At 36.1% G+C, this 22277-nt stretch overlaps 1 protein-coding gene across 1 annotated transcript in view; it reads right to left on the bottom strand.

Annotated features, from left to right (window-relative positions):
- The window catches only part of LOC139700865 (acid sphingomyelinase-like phosphodiesterase 3b), a 505549-nt gene continuing 483272 nt past the window's right edge, over positions 1-22277 (bottom strand). Inside the window, exons 8-10 of the mRNA XM_071599300.1 lie at positions 4425-4617; positions 1979-2091; positions 1-975 (exon numbers count right to left, since the gene is read on the bottom strand). Of these exons, the coding sequence (XP_071455401.1) occupies positions 466-975; positions 1979-2091; positions 4425-4617 (816 nt within the window). The 3' untranslated portion in view covers positions 1-465. The remainder of the gene's footprint in view (positions 976-1978; positions 2092-4424; positions 4618-22277) is intronic.

Genomic DNA, 22277 nt, shown 5'->3' with positions numbered 1-22277 from the left:
CATAACTCTTCTTCGAGAAAAGTTTTTAACTGCGATAATTTTCATTGTTTAGAAATTTCATCACATATATATATATATGTATATATACATTTATGCCAACTGACTTCTGGCATAATATTCTCATCAGCACACAAACACATGGCATTTTCAACATTTAATGCCAATACATCTTCTACTTCAACATAATGAATCCAGATGCAGTCTCACTCCGCTGGCACAGAAGAGATAAATAGAGACTGAGAACATGGAGTAGTGTCACTAATCAGCCTTTTAAAATAGCCCTTCTGATACTTGCAATCAGAAGTGCTAGATCACAGCCACAGAAAAAATGCAACTCATCAAAGAGAGTTTAAATTAATACTGAAACTAAGGATATAACCTTATGTCACACGGAAAGATTAGTATCTTACCTAAGTTTAACAATCCACCTAGAATAGAAAAAATTAGTTATCTGGCCTAACGACACTACATGAGAGGCAAGATGAGGACTAAAAACATGAATGTTTTACAGGACAGGTTATTTCCAATGCTTGGCTGAATGACTGCCACTTGAGTATCCATGCAGTCTTGGAAGTCACTGTAGTCGACCTGGGTGATGGAGCAGTAATGCCCGCGGCGGCATGTTGCACTGCAAGTACCCCACATACCACTTCCCTGCTTGTAACTCACTGAGTTGGCACGATAATAGCGTTCAAACAGGTCGACACCCAGCATTGGTGACACTATTGGAAGCGGTACATCCAGAGATTCTGTAGTTCCACTTTTCTTAGTTTCCTCTTGAGGTGGTGGTTGTGGCTCAACATTGGTGGTCGGTCCATTTGCCATCAGGAAAGTTTCAGCTAGTTCATGTAGGGATGCAGCTGATACATTTGGCAAGCCATAGAATGATGTAAGGTTATACTCAACTTTCCATTCAGCACTATCAAGACTATTGGCCGCTTCGAGGTCAAGGTAGTATTGAACGTAGTCCATCACCTGATAAGAAATGAATGCAAGGAAATTTAAAAATATAGAATTTAAAAATAAAAATTTTTTATGTCTTGACCAGAGTTACAAATGTATAAAGTTTTATTTTAACAGAGAGGCATGTATAACATAAAGGTAATTGTAATTTTCAATGGAGTAATTTAGTCCATTTATGCCCATTAGAAAAGCCTTCATGTTTAATCATTTTTACCTCTTATTGCACAAAATTATTTTAGTATTTCACCACATTTTATTTTATGTTTAATGTAACCTTTAAAAATTAATGACATTTATTGGTATTTTTTCATGTATTAATCCAATGTCACCATTATTAGAAATACTTTGCAGGCAATGAGTTCAAGTATAAGTGCAGTGAAAGGGATTAACACATTAAATTATGTCCCTGGAAGTATCAAAAACTAGCCTAAAATGAAATTAACATAAAAAGTTCATGGGAAAAACCTAGAATCTTTTTATCTGAATTAGAAATGCACAGTCTGACTGTGCCACTTTCCCTATAGAGTGTACAATTTAAGGAGAAGGATACCATAAAAAACATTAACTAACCACAAATAAATGTAATCTGAGAGGATGAAAATTAGGCTTTCTTATTAGCAAATAGCAATTAGCTTTTGGCCTCGGTTATCAATAGCATCTTAATCCTAACATAAATTTGGGAAAAATCCACTTGTTAACATAAATAGAGATGGGTGTGATAAAAATGGAGCAACTTTAATTTAGTGGAGGTATTCTGACCATTGGTAACTGCATTGAAAACCCTAAAATTTAATTACTTAGGACTACTATATGACATATTTAATGCACAAATGTATCTAGAAATTCTAGAGGAACTAATCCATAGAGAAAGATGAAAAATATTTATAATACAATTTCATTATCCACCCATGTGTACTTAAGCAATACTACATAATTATTTATTTATGCATTCAAATTATATTAATGTCACAGTATAATATTGTGTAAAAGAAGAGAATAAAACTGGAAATAGAACCTGTCCTGTATTAGTATCAAACTTGTAAAGCCGTATTCCAGGGTTGTTGGCACCTCCAGGTGTGCGCCAAGGAGTTACTGAGGGTGCTATGAACATCCAGGATATGGGTAATCCTGAAAATGGAACAATTGATTGATATACATCAATAATAACATAACTGCAAAACATCATGTATTTTGCAATGGTTGTAATGATTAAAGATCAATGTTGGTGCTCATCATGTACTATGTATAAAGAGTGGACTTATTTTTTCAACTAGTTCTAGCAGAACTGGAAACACCTGATTAATAGAAACTCATAATATTCCCATCCTCATTTCTATTTAAATGGTTTTGTATTAATCTTACCTATCAAATGAGAAATTCCTTTGAATATAAGAAGCAATGAATTCAACTTAAACAATATTTGACAAGTAAAAATACGGTACAGGTGTGAAGTTGCACCTCAAAATGATGTATTGATAATATTTAGCCATTTTTGCTTACTTTAAAGGCTAATTCATTTATAACTGTTAAATCCTCAGTATTTATTCTACTAATTATCAACTTTTAGGATTAAAATATAATTATATACAAATAATATAGCCTAAGCTCTTAATTCTTCAGAATATTGATATGTATGAACCAAAATTAACATCTAACATACAATTCTTGTTGTGCTCCCTTCACAACATAATTATGCTTAATTAACCATAGCACAGAAAATATATAGTAATAACCTCTAACTTCACAACAGAGATAAAATCACTTATTGCCATGCCAAATTATAAGTTTGATTTGAAAATGTATTAACTGATGCATGATTCAAAAGACTGTTGATTCCAATAAGCATAAATATGAGCGAATTGGAGATGGGATGGCTAATCCTCTAAGATATACTACCTTGATCAAAAAGTTCCCGGAATAACCACCGTGTGGCGCTCCCATCGTTCCGATTTGAGTTCTGTTTTTTTTGTTAAATTGGTACATCTGTTGTGGATATTCCCTTTAAATCTTAGTGTCATAACTTGACATTTGCAAAAGTTACGTAGCCAAGAGTACATCTATCTCTGTGTGTGTTGGCGATTTTTTACAATTTCAGAAATGGATTTAAATTTGCAACAACGAACTTGTATTAAATTTTGCGTAAAAAACGGATTTAGTGGCGCACGGACGTTGGAAATGTTGGAAAAGTGTTTCGGCAACGATTCTCTAAAAAAACGGTCGTTTACCAGTGGCACGAGCGGTTCAGAAGTGGTCGTGAGTCAATCGAAGATGATGAACGCAGTGGCAGACCATCGACATCGAAAGTCGGTGAAAAAATTGATAAAGTAAAAGAAATGTTGGTCAATAACCGCAAATTAACCATCAGAGAAATAGCGGAGGACTTGAACATTGCCTATGGATCCGCCCAAGACATTGTGGTTAATGATTTGGGTTTCCGTCGTGTAGCAGCAAAGTTGGTTCCAAAAGACCTCAATTTCATGCAAAAAAGAGACCGTGTTGACGTCGCAAAAGACATGATTTGCGAGGCTGAATCCGATCCCACATTCATCAAAAGGATCATTACTGGAGACGAGACGTGGGTTTATGAGTACGACACGCAATCCAGACATCAGGCAAGTGAATGGCGTTCACCAAATGAGCCGAGACCAAAAAAACCACGTCGTTTTCAGTCAAAAAAGAAGGCAATGCTGACGGTTTTCATGGATTACAACGGTGTAGTGCATCATGAATTTTTGCCAGAAGGCCAGACAGTAAACAAAGAGTATTATTTGGGCGTTATGAGACGTTTGCGTGAAGCAATTCGCCGAAAGAGACCAGAAATGTGGGCAGAAAACTCGTGGATTTTGCACCATGATAACGCACCGTCGCACAGTGCTATCATTATTCGTAATTTTTTGACGAAAAATGCAACAAATACCATCCAACAGCCACCGAATTCACCTGATTTGGCTCCCTGTGACTTCTTTCTGTTCAATCGAGTTAAAAAACCATTACGGGGAACGCGTTTTAGCAGCCGAGAGGAAGTAATGGAAAAATCGCAGGAAGCACTGATGGACATACCGAAAACCGAATATAAAAAATGTTTCGAGGATTGGATCAAGCGCTGGCATAAGTGTGTTGCAGTCGATGGGGATTACTTTGAAGGGGACAATATAGATTTAGATGAATAAACTTGTATTTTTAATTTTCTGAATAAATTCCGGGAAATTTTTGATCAAGGTAGTATTACCATCCATAATTCATTTTGCTCACTAAAATGTCACAGGCTAAAAATTTAGAATTGTACTTCAACTAAAAATTACTATTTCAACTCACTTAGCTTATCAAATCATAATTAATATCATTTTCACTGGATATTTTCATCTTGATATTTCTTTTTTGAACACTTCACAAAAGGGTTGACAAAATCAAAGATTGTAATGTCAAGGAAGGGTTTAGTAAACAGTGTAAAGTCTTCATACCATTTTCATTGTAGATGACTCTGAAGGAATCCGAGTGGTGGTGCCCAAAGAACTGCCCTACAATTGCATGGGAGTATTTTCGTACAAGGTGCAGATACCGTCGATTCACACGATCCTTGAATGACCCGAGTGGCTCCTTTGCATTGGCACTTCTTTCTTCAACACCTGGAGGAACATGTCCCACCAAATACACCTGATGAGTAGAAAATAAGAAATGGCAAAGTAAATGGGATACTCATTTTAATCTCTTCCAACATTTATATTTAATGCATGTAATTACCATTGCTTGGAAAAAGGGTTGGTTTTGTATTCAATAATATGCAAAACAATTTTTATGGTATTATTATGTAATTTCTAATAAAAAACATAACATAAACACTGCTTTTCATTTTTCTGGAAATTATTAACATGTCATGCATTATGAATGAAGGAATAAAATAATGAAGGCTATAAATATTTAGCATCTAGCATTTGGGAAATCATATTCTTGTCATTCTAGTATATGGGTAAAATATGTATTCATAAGAGCATTGATATTTTTGGGTCAGAATTTTCCAAAACTTTTTAAAAAGAAATTATTTTATATAAAAATATGTATTTTTGTATGATGAAAATTATAATGAAAGTTATCTAAATATTTTTTGTCGATTTACTACTATATGGACCAATTCAATTTCCCATTGTAATAATGATTAAGCAGTCTTAAGCCTACTGGCATATAAGGGGTACATATATTTTCATAGAGAATAACACAAATAGAACAAGTCTACTTCGTCGAGTTTGGGCTAAATTATTCCTTTTCCTGTATGAACAATTTCTAGAACTTCAGTTTAATGGAATAAAATGTAATCGGATTAATGTTATTTTTTCTATTTTTTTATTGAAGGACATGAGTCAATACCTTCACACCATTGCTTCAAAAATGAGTAATCATTCAGACTGCAATAGTGAGAGTGTTGTCGCATTGAGAGAAATACGTATACATGTACAATTGAAATAGAATTAATTACAATTAAATACGTAACGTCACTACAATTGAAACAGAATAACATTGTAGCTCATGAAACTGTTATGGCCAACAAATTAGGATATTTTAGCTGCATTAAAATACCAAGCTTTACCTTAACCTTTGCTGTTCATAAAATCTTTAGCACTATTTTCTGAAAACGCGTTATGAAGAGTGATCGCATACCTTGTTCCGGAAATTCAGTGAAGATAATATATTTGAAATAATTCTCTCCTACACAATGCAATCTGAATTAATTTATTCCATGGTTAACTACATTACTGTGTACAAGGAAATATCTAAGAGAGCATAAGAAAGAGAAAATCCTTCTTCCATAACCCAATTTCAAAATTTCCTCAGTTTCTTAATAAAAAAAATGAAAAAAATACTGAGTATCGACCTCTAAAGTATTTTAACAGCTTATATACATGAGAGCATTGCATTTTTCACAAAATTTGTTACATGCATAGTAAATGGGTCTTAAGATTTTGTGGAATGGAAATAATGGAGATATCAGAGAGAAAAAATTCTGAAAGTTACATTAATGTAGATGATTGTTTTCTTGGGTCATCAACGTATCCTATAGTCTTTTTTGGTCCAACTAATGACCTATGGCTCTATGGAACCATTTATGAAATTGCTGTCTGTCAAGTCAATCATTTTGTCAAAAACTCTGAAGATGGATGCTTTCATGCATAATGAATGTACTGCATTTACTTCATATCACCCCCAGAAGGAGCTCTAATTAAGTATGACATTGAACATTATGTTTTTTATTTACTCAATGACAAGTATTGAAATTTCAATGGTTTTTGGCAAAATAAATTTTTCATCAAAATCAATTGATTAGCATTCATGCCATATGCAGAAATTTTAATGAAGCTGACTGATATGGAGAACAGTTCTTCAGATACTTTAAGCCAAGTATTTTTTTACAGGAAGTATACAGGCATATATGTGCATATGAAGGTATACCAAAATATAAAAAAATCTTCTTTCATTTAGATTTAAATGCTATGTAAATACACATTTGGCAGTTACCTTCCAGTTACTGACTATGCACATTTTCATAAATAATTCACTTTACCAGAAGTTATGTCATTGCTTCATGAAATCTAAATAGTTTAAATCTACAAATTTCATAGATTAATACACAGCACATATCCTGTACACATCATATCAGAGCCATACTTCATTTATTTAACTTAATCTGTTCATTTATCTTTCAGATATTGATTTAATGCAGTCGTTTATTTTTCTATCCAAGTTAACACTGTTGCAGTTCTTGTGTTCCTCTTAATTTCACTAGATTATTGTCGTTTGGGCATCCTCAGGGGTCTTTCCCTTATATTCCTTCCCTTTGAACTATCTTCAAAATTATCCCTTTCACTACATTTAAAAAAAAACCAACTCCAATTAATCTACTTCTTGTCATTTTTATTCTGTCTTGTGTATGGCCTTCACTTCATTTGCTGTTCTGAATATTTTGTCATTTTTTATTTACTTTATTTTTTACCTTCTGCATCCACCTCCAAAATGTGATTTTGGAAGCTTCTATTTTTTTCAGTAACCACACAATATAATAAATAACCACTTGATAACTGGCTTTGAATATCCATATGATCCCTTCAAATCAATGGTATCTAACATCCTCCAAACCTTATACAACAACTTTCTAGCCCAGCCCAAATCGCCCAAAATGAAAGGCCTTTAAAATCATCAAACCCAAATAATGTCTATCCACCACACACTTGATAAACCCTCTCCCTCACTCCCCAGCCATATTTTTGAATAAAATGATTATATGGTGAAATGATTGACTCTGATCATTCTCTTAATAATGAATTACTCATAAGATGCAGTCTATAGATGATGACCTTTATAAGATTTTCTCATTATTGGTCTGGTTGTTTTATGAAATGTAGGTTATGATATCTTGAATCATAATCAAGGATATCATCAACTCAAGAGGGAATTAATTTCTTGCACAAAGACCAAATAATTGAGAATATGAAACCATAGCACCATGGGTAATGTGGGAAGCCATGGGTATGTACTTCAAAATTCTTGAAAGAATGAGATAGCATAACAAGTGCATAAATAGGAGCATTTTCTTCATTACCTGTCAATTGATGGGCTTTAGTTCTTCCGAAAATCATTTAACATTATGATAAAAGATTATAAATAAAATCACGAGGCTTAATAGACGCGTTTCATAAGTTTACTTCATTGTTTGATTTTTTTCACTGTGTGTCATTTGATATTTTCTATTGGAAACGGCTTAATACTGGCAAAAAAAATGTTAGCATGAATGTTACGAATCCTTCCATATGAAACAAGGACATGGGAAGCATGATCGCCTGTGTGCGACACTTCATGGGTTATAGCCATCTAGAAAGCAATAATTTTGGCAGAAAGAAACATCTAGAGCCAATTCAGTTACATATTACATTAAAACTGAAAAGAGCATCCAACGTTGAAAAAATTTCATGAAACGATTATATCTTTATCACCTATTAAGTGCCTATTGAGCGCAATGGGGCAGGCTGCTCCAGATGTGATCTCAATCGACCGATAGACTTTAGTTTCATATCCCAAGGCTTATTTTTTCCCAGGCAGAGACGTTGGATGAAATAAATATCGGCCACCCCACCCCCTTTCCACCTTTGAACATCGATTTTAGTTGCCGAACATAAACGGATCTCCACGTTTTTTTTTTAAATTTAACGACTTCCAATATTTTAAGTTCAAACTCTTATAATAGGCGGGGGGGGTGGTTGTTAACAATCAGCGGAGAAAATTTCCGCTACGTTCTAAATTTATCTAATTTCCCTTATACTTTCGGCACCGTTGGTAGACTTAATAAAAGATATGAGTATATACTTCAGTGACCGTGAATTTAACGATGTTTCGTCCATGAAGAATTTATGCGCGGATAGGTGCGAAAATTCGTTTGAAAAAACGAAAAATTAAGTTTGAACCATCCTCATGTTTTATCTCAGCCCAAGCGCTTGGCTCCAAATGAAACACGTTGTAATAACGCAAATTTAAAATAACTCGTTCATAAAAGTAAAAATGTGGAACAATTTCTCCGAAATATGTTTTTTTGAGGGTAAATCTGTCGCGTTATATATCATCGCTAGGCAATCGTCACGAGACCGTTGATTGCCTAGCCTCCCGAGCCAGGAGTTTAAATCGATAACGCAGTTTTCAGGTCAAAATTCACACTTCAACGTTTTACATCCAGGAAGCAGATCGTGCGTGAAGTGCAATTATGAGAACAGCGCGCATTACTTCCCGCGAAACGCATTGCTCGAAACGTTATCGAATGGAGGCCCAGGGCTAGAGAGAAAGCGACCAGATTTCCAATTTCAAGGGGGCGTCATTGGAGAGAGAAATCCGCTCCCGTTTGGGAGACACTTGTATTTCGTTCCGACAACATTGCGCGAAATGCATGAAAGAAAAAATGAACACAATCTCATTCGATTCCGCGGCCACATGAACCGGTACACAACATGACTCATGTGGTCAAGGAGGACTAATGTCAAAATGGACCTGTAATTTAGTACTGTTTCAAGGAACCTGTTGAATAGGAATCTATTTCAGTGTCTATCCTTCATTAAAGGAAATGCTTGCATAGGGATAAGTTCTCCTGCGCAGCTCTGAAATTTTTAGTGAAAGGTCTTTGGTATCGATTCTGGGGGCATACTCGGAATGGTGTATGAGAATCTAGTACGAGTAACCCTTCATTTTTTTTAAAGAAACGCATAGCTATTAAGTGCAGCTTCTCGTATAGTGCTATTATTTTCCAAATATTTGTTCAACTTCTTGGGAAAAAAATACTTTTGCTTCCAGCGCGGAGTGTTACACGGAGGTTATAGTGGCGTGAAGTGGAGTGATAGTGTCTATCGAGGAATTCATTTACGAATCAGTGTCCTCAAGAAGTGATACGACGACATCATGGCAGAATACTTTGAAGATATGTATGTAAGAGTTAAGAAAAAAGAGTGATATCATGGAGACGTAGGATTTAATGCAATTGAGCGACTCTCAAGGGCCCGAGGATTTAGACTCTTTAACTGCCCTCCGACTACTCTCTACAAGTAAGCACCCATCAACGCAGAAATTAGTAAGTAATTGATAAATTTCCGCATTCAGCCACTTAGCATTTTCCTCCCGCCTGCTAATACTACGTTGCTTCCTTCTCAATTCACCCAGATCATTAAAATATCATTCCAAACCTTTTGGAGTATTTTCTATCCCCACCGTCTCTCATTAGCCTCCCTTGACTTATCCTCAACTCCTGAACTAATACGCGCAAGTCGAAAAAGATACTATTTTTCCCCAAATACCTCCCTCGTCTTCCACATATGTACGCTTACTTCGCTGAGAACACTCGTATGAATATCGTCCCTAATAACAAAGAGTCTCCCACTTTCCTCTACATTCACAACTTTTGGCGTCATAGCGTATATGAAGAAAATTGAGGATCAGAATAGTGCGGTGGCAAGTGCACTGGCTTCTCACACTAAGGGCCAGGGTTTGAATCTCCGAGTCGGCAGATGTTTTTCAGTGGTATCCCGATCCCTACTAAACGTGGTGCTGTGTGGAGAGAACGTTAAGTGAGTACGCCGTTCGTCAGATTGACGGATCCCTAGGCGCCTTTCGATAAGAGTAGGCTAATCCTGGCGCCGGGTTTCTCTCCACCCTTCTTCCTTTACCATCCAACCCTAATGGCGCATATGACCTCAGCTGTTGGTCTCCTCCCCTTAAGCTACTACAGCTACAACAAAGACAATTTCTGTGGGAGTAGCAGTCGCCATTTAATTTCCAATTCTATTTAATTCCTTTAAATCAGCGGCCCTTTTTGCTGGGCTTCAACTCGCATTTTTAATGTTTCTTTAACTCATTTGATAACGTTTGTAAAGTTGAATACCTTTGTATCCTCGCAAATGATTTGGGAGACCGTACCCGCTCTTTTTTCTCAAGAATAATTCACTTAAGATCCTGGGAAAATGTAGCCAGAATCCAATAAAAAATCATTGAAACGAACTCCGAGGCAGAGTGGATATATCCGTAAAGGAAACAAATGACGAAAATCGCTTTGGGTAATAGAATTACACAAAGCTCTCGCCTGGAGCACACGTTTAAAACCCTTTGATAGAGAAGGGTAGTCGGTAATCATGCTCTGTGATCAGAAACTTCATGTTGGTCGAGCTGTACTTGATCTCTGTGGTCAGAATTAAGTGGGATTTGCTTTAGTGCAAGGCGTCACGAAGCTTCGGATAAAAAAACCCACGTGCTTCCTCACGCGATTCGAGTCGTCTTGCTCTTAAAGTAAGTTTTCAAACAGTGTAGAAAGATTAGGCGAGAAAAATACAAATGGACGGTGACTGCAAACCGTCTGCCTTAGGGAAATGGAGTTCTTTGTAAGTCACGCAATGTAAATTGACTGAAAAAGGAGTACGATGTTTTTTTATATGCGTTAAAAATAAATTGGGAATATTTTGCATTATCATTTCTTCCAATAATGAGGTTTTCTACATTGATTTATGTCATTTCGTATGGCTCAACCAGAAACGCGGAGACTCGATTAAACGATAGTGAAGGTTTTAATGGGGAGTGTGAATTTTGATGGCCCGAAAACTGGTTCTTAATGTGAGAGAATGAGTTTGGACCCAAGTGATTTGAATAGGAAAACGTACTTAGAAGAAAATAATTGATATTGGAACAGGGAAGGAGACTATTGTATTGTAGTATGTTGTTGTACAAAATTTGGAGGCAGAAAAATGGGTGAATGAGAAGTTGTTGAGTAAGTACAAGAGTGTCAAAGACGGGCCCAATGGAGGAAGAAAGTACACATTTTGGATTGCATAAATGAAGTAGAAAATATGAAAAATATAAGGAATATTTCAGATGTAGATGCAGGTTAGGAAATAGAATTCTTAAATGCCCTGGGATGTATGGCAGTTTTTTGTGGCTGTCCAAGAACAACCTCTAAACGAAATACTAATTAAAGCCACCTTCCGGTTGCTCCATATACCAGATTTACATTTTTCCCAGTTAGGCTGTAAGTAAAGTTACTTAATCAGCTCCTATTAAAACCTAATTAATCAACTCTCATGGTGCAGAAGTAATATTTGGTAAATTATTAATAGAAATGAATCGATAAATTTGTGATTTAAATAAGACCCGTACAATATGACTGCTATAAAAATCATTACAGCCGAATGCTTTGCTCGCTGGAGTTCATCAGGAACGCCCAAAATCAGTTGTATCCAGTTGGCCTCCAAAGGAGATTGAGTTGAGCATCGTCGTGCTCTCTGAAAAACAATATAAATTTCACGATGAGCATAATCCAATTAAACGTCTCTTTATCATTCGGAATTCGCAGTGTTACTCGCCGACTAATTCTCTGTACGACAGTTACCTGGTAAACTTCAAAATCAAACCCAAGTGGAAAAGGAACGGATCAAGAAATTTTAAATTCAAATTAAAATTTGATTGAATTAGACCCTCTTGGCCGATGTTTCTGACAAATGAGGAGAGTGCTTAAAAGTAGAAAGTGCATGAAAACGGCGTGTTCCATGCTACTGTTAGTGGCAAATATTTTTGTACTTTTAAAATGAGAAAATTCGACTCAGTGTACTGTTGCTTTAATTGCAAAGGCGGATAACTATTGAGATGGCGTAAATAATTCTAGAAATGAAAAGTAAGATTTTTCATATAAAAATAAGCAAATTAAAATAATTCTTTAGTGATTCTTTACAATATATGCAGTTCATGTTTCAAATTTTTTTAAAACATGCACTAATTCAATTTACTCTTTCGTATCATCAGCCATCGATTAAGTTTCATCGATTCCAAAGTTGTGTTCATTAAGTAACACTGATTTAAAATGCATGGTTCCACTTTGTCATCCATATTGTATTTACCTACGAAGAACAAAATTTCAACTGCCTTGAAAGCTAAGGAAGACTCTGCATGATGGCTCTGCGCACCCATACCTCCATCGCTTCGGTATACATGGTCTGTATAAAAATTATTGGGAAAAATTTCGGGAAAATAGATTTATTTCAAATATTGCTATACTGCCTCAAAATTCTTCAAAGCACAACCCTTGAGCGTCGACTCACGTTTGCCAGTGGTTTTTTCCACGACACGAAGTCTCCCTGGTTGGCGGATTCAGGAAGGTCCTTAAGGGTACGCGAACTTTGTTGGCACTTAGGGTCCTATGGTGGTGTCCTTTGAGGGAGGATTTCACTTTTGGGAGTAGGAAATAGTAGGCTGGTGCCAAGTCGGGACTGTAAGGGGGTTGGGGAATCGTCGCAATGTCGTTGCAGAAAGTTTTCGTAACCAGACGTTCGAATCTGCTCCTGGTCGTCCGCCAACATCTTCGGGACGAGTTTAGTGCAAATCTTTCGCATCGTCAAATTTTCAGCGATAAAGTGGCACTGTCGTCTTATCAATGCCAATACGATCTGCGACCATGCTGACACTTAACCGACGGTCTGAATTCAGCTCTTCACACACACCTCCGGAAGAAATTATTACTGATGCTTTTTATTTAAACCATGCATACCATTCTTTCTGGAATCCTTGTACCGCCAGCTGCATGTATTAAAAAATTATAACCAATTTTTTTATTTTTATTTCTTTTCTTCTACGATGTACCAAGGAATATGAGTATCCTCTCGATTGAAATCGAAGTTCTGGGAATAAGATAAATTGTTTGCTTATCATTCGATAATGCAGATCATGGAGTTTCTTTTTGACTCGACACTACAGATGCAACGAAAATATTTTGCCACGAATATCGCCAAACGTTTTTCTTATTATTTTGATGGCCTGGGCTAATGCATTGAACCAATATGTAACTTATTTTCTTCCGTAGATGGCATTTATTTATTTATTTTATTTATTTATTCAGTATAAGTCCGAAAACAGCGCATTTTGGCCTTTACATCGAACTATTAACAACGATAACAATGATCACATTTACAAACACCCAAGCCCTAGGTGGAGAAAAACTCACCCAGGCGGGAATCGCACCCGCGACCCTTGGAACGGCAGACGAGGACGTTACCCCGCCGCCACCGGGGTCGGCATATTTAATAATGCTTATTATAATAACAACCGAATCAAGAGGATAATCAAAAAGTTTTCTGAATGATTGCTAACGTTATATATGCGTGGCAAATCGTTATTTATGATGGACGTTGCATGGATTTGTGATGATGTCAAAATCCCTAATGCATAAAAATTCACAGCATTTCCATTAAAAAAACACTCGTATTTAAGGAGAGGCGCAAAGGAAGGATCGGATCAATTCAAATGGGTCTGACAGAGCATATAGTATATAAGCTCTACTGGGGAAGTTGAAAGTATCTCGTAATGGTCTCAGAAAATCATAAAAAGCAATGTATCTTGTTGGCTGTTAATCACTTATGAAAGATAGGAATAGTATAATAGTATTATTTGATATTATTTCATCGGTATTTCAATCAGAAAATTTTTATTGCTGCATTATCTTTGCAATGATACATCTCTTTTGCACTCTGATAGCATTTCTGTCTAATATACCTCTTCACTTGGACGTCGTATTTGTCCCTCGGTCTTACTGGTGATCACTATCCTCTCTTTGCCTTACTATTATGTTCCTTATAAATCCAATGAGTCTCAAGGTGCAACAATTCCAGCTGGTTCTTTTTTTATCTTCTGTTCTCCAGATTGCATATTTCTCCTTCACCATTCTGTATACACCTTCTTTTTTAACTTTAGCTATCCAACGTAAATTCAGCATCCGCCTCTATCACTAGGTTTTGAAGGCTTCTACTATTTTATGGCCTATTTTTCCTAAGTTATTCTTAGTCTATTCATCTTTGATCCATAAGGTGCCATAATCCACACGAAAACATTCACGCAACACACGGTTAAATCTAATTTTATCCCCTTTGAACAGAATAATTGCCTCTTCGAGGTAAACACCTTCTTAACTTGAGCTATTTTCCGATAGACATCCTTTGGAGTTTCTTCCATCCCATGTCATCCTGGTTCTTCTGAGGCTGGTGAAACATTAAACTTGTTCTTATTTCTCGCCTCTTCACGGGACATCCGTCAGCATATTTCCTCGTCCGTAAATTACGATTTTAGCTTTTTAGATGTTCATGTTTTATTTATCTCGTAAGTCCCTACGAGAGTACATCTATTCAATGACGTCTGAAGATCCTTTGGGCTCTCAACTACTCCGATTTCGTGTGCGTGAAGAAGAAATAATAAAACGTACGAGTATATATTTTTGCCCCATTTCTTAAATCCTTAGGCTCCTTATTTTGTCTCCTCTTGCTTTTTGTAGAAGAGTGTTGATGAGACAATGCATTCTCATCTACATCCTTTATTTATTTTCACTACATTCGCATTTCATTGACAATTTTTCGACTTAGTTCTTTCATAGTACTTAAGGATTTGTTCTTCTGTCCTGTAACCCATTACTGTTTTTTCCTGCAATTTGAAGCTAGTTCTTCTTGATATTATTAAAGATTTCTAAGTTTACGAAAGCCACATTCTGATTGTGGTCTTGAAAATTATTTTCCATCAGTACCCTTAGATTATGACTTCCGTGTTTTTTTCCATTCTTTCTCAAGCCAAAATGATTTTCCGATGTTTTGTCTTAAAATCATTGACTATATTCTTAAGTTGATTTTTCGCGACAAGATTTTCGACGCATATGACACTAGACTCATCATTTAATGTCCATCACATATTCCGCTTCTTGTTTCCTTAGATAGTTTTAAATAAATAACAATGATACATTTTTCATTATTGTTTTAATAAATCTGTAACAAGACGGTTTCGAAATGCAATTAAACATCCTTACGGGCTCCTGTAGTACCGCCGATAAATATAAAATCTCGTTACACATTATATTCTTATTATATTATCTACCACTGCTTTCACAGTCCTTAACATTATTCTCCCTAAAATGATATACTCGTGCATCCATTTTTCCTGCCTTCTACGCATTTCCTGCAACTTTATCAGCTTGACAATCATATCAAATACCTATGAATTCATAATCTTCACACTTAAAAATTCTCAACATCTTTCCGATTCCAGCACCTAAAAATGCAAAACCATTTGCTCTTCTCTTTCCTCAAAGACAAACTTTCTAAATGAAACAACGATGCATTTCATATTACGCACGTCTCATCAAATCTTTATCTCTTAGTTCATTGTCATTTCTTTAGATTAGTTTTTACTTCCGTGTAATTCCTTCCTCATTATCCTTTCCCATGCCCTTCCATTACTTTGTCCACCGATACATATCAAAATCTTGGGCGTTATCGGATAATCCTGGGTGTCAACCTGTGCATATGATTGTCAAGAACGACTCTCCATCCGATACTCTTACTTACTGAGACAAAAAGAGGTTGTTAGGTGTCATCCGGAGGGTTGGAATAAGATTATTCTTTACTTGAAACTTAAACTTGTATTTGTCCTTCCTATTTACAATAATGTCATACCTTATAACTTGCAATTTATTTGCATAAATATGCAATAATGTTATTATGTAAACGGAATTTATTTTTAATATTATCTCGGCACAGTTTTAAGTTTTTAATTACTCTCTCTCCTCTGAACGACGGGGATGCAGGAATATTTCCCCTCCGAGGAAAATCATTTTTTTTTATTTCACGTATTTTATTGGAGTTTGATTGAGACTATACACCTGTATAGTCTACTTCCGCCAAGCGCCTAAGGATATAATTGCAGACAATTACAGTTACAAACACCCAAGACCTCGGGGTAGGAAAAACCATCTACAAGTATGTGGGAATCGAACCCGCGAAACGTGGGTTGGCAGACGAGAACTTTAACCTACCGCCCCCAGGGCCGGCAAGTATTGTTACTGCCAATAATATTATTTTATGCATGCACCATGTTTAACACTCGGTCATTATCACGTGTTGAAGAAAATTGTTAAATGATTCCTTCACTTAAACTAATACGGTTTATTCAATAATTATGAAAAATCAAAACTTACATAAGTTTCTCAATTGCCTAAAGGTTAACGTTTGGGCGTCGTCAAAAACACCGACTTGAAATAATACCACGATTTTACCAAAATCTTCAAGGTTACCGAACTCCTCGCAAGGAAACGTATATTGGCCGACTAGAACGTTTAAGGTGATTATGGAATCGACACAGAATAACTGGGAAGGGAGAGGGGATAGGATGCGTTCCGTGGTTCACGAGAGTCGGATGGTGGTTGCCAAGAGTGAACGGAAGTTCCGAGTTCCTATCACGGGACGCTGCGATTTTCATTTTAACGTGAAAAAAGCTCACAATGCTGTCAAACTGCGCACCTCAAGGCATTCTACTGCCAACGACAGAAATGTTGTAAAAATGGACACCATTTCACTCAATTTCTGTCGAAAGTAACATTCCGGAACAGACACCCAGGCAATAAATGACAGAAAATGTAAGAGAATTTTCATTTCGGTGTGTAAAATATTGATGCCCGGTGTAGAACATATTGATGGAGAGAAAACAGTCCGTTCAATACTTATTTTAGTTAAAGGCTCTTCTTAACATCATATAGCAGTCGTTTCAAGGTTATTTAATAATTTTTTCAGGTGAATCGTTGTAGGAAGATATTGGCATCGTTAATAATGCTGACTAAAAAATGGCTGCTATTCCCTTGCGGCATCAGATAAAAGAATAATTGTCATAATAACAAATTACCAAGGCTACAGGATACATTATTCTCAGAACTATTTTTTTATATTGTCAGCATTATTACAGGCAACATTATGAAAGTTAGTTTAACTTATACATGAATATCCGTGGAAAAGGAGATTTATACGAAATATTATCAAGTAGTATAACATTATGTTTTTAATCACACATGAACGATTTCATTCAATAGACAAGGTGTTATTCTAATCAAATTTATTAGTAATATTCATAACGAAAAGATGATTTTCTAGAAAAGGTAATTTTAAATATATCACAATTACTCATAATTCAAATAAATTCATCTATCATGATAGCATTTATAAATTTTCCCGCGGATTCAATTGTGTACGAGTATATCGATTCAATTGTAAACATGTACTGTACTCTATTTTTCCACGTACGGTATTGAGGCAAATACCGTATAATTTGAGAGCATATGTTCAAACAAAGCAACTAAAGCGACTCGTTACCAGCGGCTTTTTGCATGAATTATTGAATTACCTGTAAAATGAACAAATGTTTAATACTTTTCTTCTCTACCGGGGGTAAGGTAACTCATAAACGCTGATAATGCTTTACAGAAAATTAGAGTTTTTTGTTCCCTCATCACAGAAGTGTGAGCCAAACCAAACGTAGGGGTCAACCAACGAAAATATATATAAACAACATTAAAACCTTCAAGCGTTTTACCTTCTTAGTCACAATTGGTTCCGAAAACAAAGGTATAATATCCAAACGCTTTCGCATTTTAGAAAAAAAACAACTTTTCCGCGCACTTGTGACGACTAGTTATCTTCGTTCATTGGAGATTGGGTTATAACTCATTTTAAAAATATAAGCCGTTTTACAAAAATGTAAGCATAAAAAATCAGACTTTATTAATCATCGAGTTTACATTTTGAAAAGAAGGGAATGTCCAAAGTTATTCATTTGAAACAAAAGAATAATTAACGTCATTTTTCACAATTCTGTTATGAATTTTCATTTCCTGTATAAGATTGACATTTGGACCAAAGGCATTTTCAGAAAAGGTGCTCCAAAGGAAAGCCGCCTTTGATATAAAATATTTTAAACCTGAAAAAACCTAAAGATGGGAAAGAAAAGTGCCCAGAATTATAAAAATCTAGCGGTAGGTAGATAAATACGATTACACCTACAACAAAACGTATATTTTGTACCGCATAGGTTTACTAGAGATAAGTATAAAGATTTGTTATAGGTACTTTATGATAACGCTAAGGAAGTTATTTCGAAAAACTCTATTTCGGGATTTAGGGGAAGTGAAAAATCACAGAAGTGACCGTTTCCAGTGATAACGTTCCTTCATCCATGAAAAATATAAATAACCATTTGACTATATTTACTACCGTGGATATGAACCATAATTCTATAAATTTCGCGCACTTTCAACTGAAAAAGTGGACAAATTCTATGTAGCACTCCTGCTACTCATTATTATTGCTTTTCACCCATCGATTGGGTGATTACACGCGATTAGGTAGACATTTCTCTATCATATCGCTAGAAAAGTTATGGTGAGTCACCGACAATTTATTTTCAGAAACACCTCAATTTGTGGCGATAAAAGGAATCACTACACCATAGTCATGCTCACGATGAGAATATAGATTTTATCAATACAGGGTCGTACCCAAAAGTGGTAGGACTGATTTTTTTACAAGAATTTTATTGACGATATACTTACATCGACTTAATAACCTTCAAAGTATGCTCCTTGAGCTGCTACACACTTAGTATAACGTTGCTCCCATTCCCAGTACGCCCGCTGGAAATTTTCTTTGGGGATGCCGTTGATGACCCTCGTCGAAGCCTCTTGAACGACCTTTATCGAGTCAAAATGTCGTCCCTTGAGCTGTCTTTTCATCAGGGGGAAGAAGAAGAAGTCCAATGGTGCCAGATCGGGAGAATAGGGCGGGTGCGGCAACGTGGCAACGCCGTATTTGGCCAGGAGCTGTCTGACGACGAGCGCCCCATGGCAGAATTTTCGGCACTATCTTGGCGCACACCTTGCGCATGGCCAAATCCTGTGAAATCATGCGTTTGACGTTGAATGCAGACAGTCCCAACTGGTCTGCAATTTCGTCACAGGTTAAACGTCGGTCTATGTTCAGCAGTGTCCTCACTCTGTCCACATTCGTGTCGGTTCTTGCCGTCGACGGCCGTCTGGAGCGATGGTCGTCTTCAACGAGCTCCATACCCTCTTTAAGCAACTTGTGCCACTCAAATACTGTGGAACGGCTTAAGGCAGTGTCCCCATAAGCCTGCTTGATCATATCGAGGGTCTCAGTAGCCGTCTTCCCGAGTTTCGCACAAAACTTCGCGGAATAACGTTGCTCTAAATTCAGATTCATTTTGTTTTTCGACGCGGACAAAACACTTGCTTCACTAAAAACGGTGTCCTCACTCAACGACAGCCCGCAGGCGACTGAGGTTCAGGTGTCGGTCTGTTGCTAAGAGTCCCCTCCACCTTACCCTGCCAGGCAGACCCCCCTCCACCGCTCCGTTTCAGAAAATCAGTCCTACCACTTTTGGGTGCGACCCTGTATATTATCGTGAAAAAAATGAGCCTGAATCCGTTCGTTCAAAGAGTGTTTCTCAAAAATATCATCTTAATAAAAATGTAAAATCAGAGTGTTGAAGACAAGAGAAGGATATTATCTCAAATATTATATCTGTCGCATCTTTGGAGCTCAAAAGATTACGATTTTATAATTAGAATCTATCTTTCGTTTGGTTAGGTTTAAATAATTTTTTAACTAATCTAAGGTTGTGAAGTTGATTTTGTGAATACAATTGCTACGGTGGCATTCAAGTTTTATGGAAACCATAGTATTTTCCTAAGAGGATTTTAACCTTTTTGGGTGGGAACGTTGTTTATTAGTTCATTGCTACTGTCCAATATGTCCATCTATCCCATTATTAAACCTAAACTCGAAACATAACATCAGTATAATATATGTAGCTATTAGCTCAGAGCATATCTGACATTAAATATTCGGAACGAAAATTTCAATGGCAATACGGTTGGAAGCTTATTTACAGGTATGTACCATAATTAGCAGTAAATTCACCCAGCCCAGCTAATTTACAAAGTTTGTCATGTGTTTTATCAAGGAATCTTAGCCAAGAGAATCCTTCTTCCTTTACTACCACAGCTTAGAAAATTTCTTCTTGCATAGCAGGTTATACAGGCGCCTACTAAACAAATTAGAGCATACTACCAACGCTCTGATACGGTGAAACGAAAAAAGACGGAATTAGGTCAGCAAGGACGACAATATCCAACAATTCCAGCATTCAAAATTAAAAATAGAATTGGTTATTGACATTAAGTACAAATATTTCTAAACATAGCGATTCCTTTAGAGAAAAACGCATTTCAATATTTTTTTCATCCGAGAAGGTACCCCATATTCGTCGACTAATATTCTGCTGATGGTTATTTTAGAATTATGGTGATTGGTGCAAATAAGAAAAAGTAAGACACTAATTATTATAAACAGACTTCGTGGTGTTATCTTTCAGCGCTCAAAAAAGTAATTACTGTTATAATCAGTTCCAAATCTGTGAAAGTAGCCTCTGGCATCTTCCAATCTGAATGACCTACTTTTGCTCACAAATTCTCATTCTAAAGATTTTTTCGTGAGAGGACTGTTAATGATATCGTTCTGTAATTTCCGGGTTCTTTTGTCATTTCCGATTCTATAAATGGTAGTGTCGTGGGCGCTTTTCCAGTCTAACCGCAATTTTGCTTCCAAAAAGATATTTCAGAATATAATCCAGAAGACGTGTTTTCGAAGCTAACCCTATAGCATACGCTCTGTAGACCATAATTGTCAGAATTATTGGTTACTATTTGATGCAAGAGAATGGTCTAATTAATTACTAATGATTTACGATTTCGTCGCTCAATGATTTTCTAACAATTAAATCATTAATTAGCTTTTCACATTTATTTAGCAATACAGTTTGACCAGTTATAACGCTTATGCATAATTATCAAGGGGGTTATTGAGTGGCCTTCTTTATAAAGACGTGAAGGCGTTGAAACTGGTCCAGATGTATCTTTATAAAATGTCTAAGATACTGAATCATTTTATGTATGAAGAATCATAATCAAACAGTTATTACGCCTATGGTTTATTTCCTTAAGAGTCAATATTAGAAATATTTCAAAAATACGACTTTAGGTATACTTTAATGTATTATAGCAATGAATCTGCACATTTTCTTCAACACCTCTTGTCTTAAACTTTGTGTGGTGCCGAACTACGTGACCCTACCCACAAAATCTCCCACCATGGCAACAAGATGGCCAATATCGGTCTCTAAGACGACCCGGGTTCGCCAAAAACGAAAGAGGTGGTTCGGTATACGCGGCCCTCTATCCCATTACTTCTAACTTTCTGAAGAAGGGAGTCTTTAATACCATATGTAGTAAATCACACGTGTTATTACTTTCAAGAAACGTAAGGCTTGACTGCCATACACAAAAATCAATTTGAACTAATGAATGTATCAGTTTCAAAACCGAGTGGCTAGCCTTCCAAAACATACCTCTTCTCTACTGAAATGGAGTTTTTAACAACTTTGCATCAAAATTTTCACTATCCAGGAAAGCTGCCATTAAATTACTGGATATAATTTGGTACTATCGAAGAGTTCTCGGGGTATTGGATACAGTGTAACCCTCTTTTTTATGATTTGATGAAGTTGAAATGGAATGTTACATGAAAATATACCACAAAGTTTTTTCCGCTATGAATGATTTTACTTTTCGATTTCTTGATATCTTGGAGATTATGGACTGACTTGTCATTATGCTTTCATAATATTTATTGCTGACGTTTGCTTTACCTACATCATCTGCTATTAAATCACTATTTTGGTTCTCTAATGACTCCAAGATTAGACATCTACCCTGCTAGAACGCGGAGATGAGACCAAATTCCTTCTGCTTAGTTAATAAGTAAATCACCCGGTAATTTTCATCTTAAACAAATGAAGGTCTTTTGTATTGTGCACTAATGAGACAAAAAATAGGGAACACGATATTGCGTATAAAATTAAATTGATGGAATTGAGTG

The sequence above is a fragment of the Hetaerina americana genome, unplaced genomic scaffold (assembly GCF_022747635.1).
Source record: "Hetaerina americana unplaced genomic scaffold, ioHetAmer1.1.p SCAF_11, whole genome shotgun sequence".
In the NCBI taxonomy this organism is placed as follows: Eukaryota; Metazoa; Arthropoda; class Insecta; order Odonata; family Calopterygidae; genus Hetaerina; species Hetaerina americana.
Note: the sequence above shows the minus strand (reverse complement) of the source record. Positions and strands in the feature narration are given on the sequence as shown.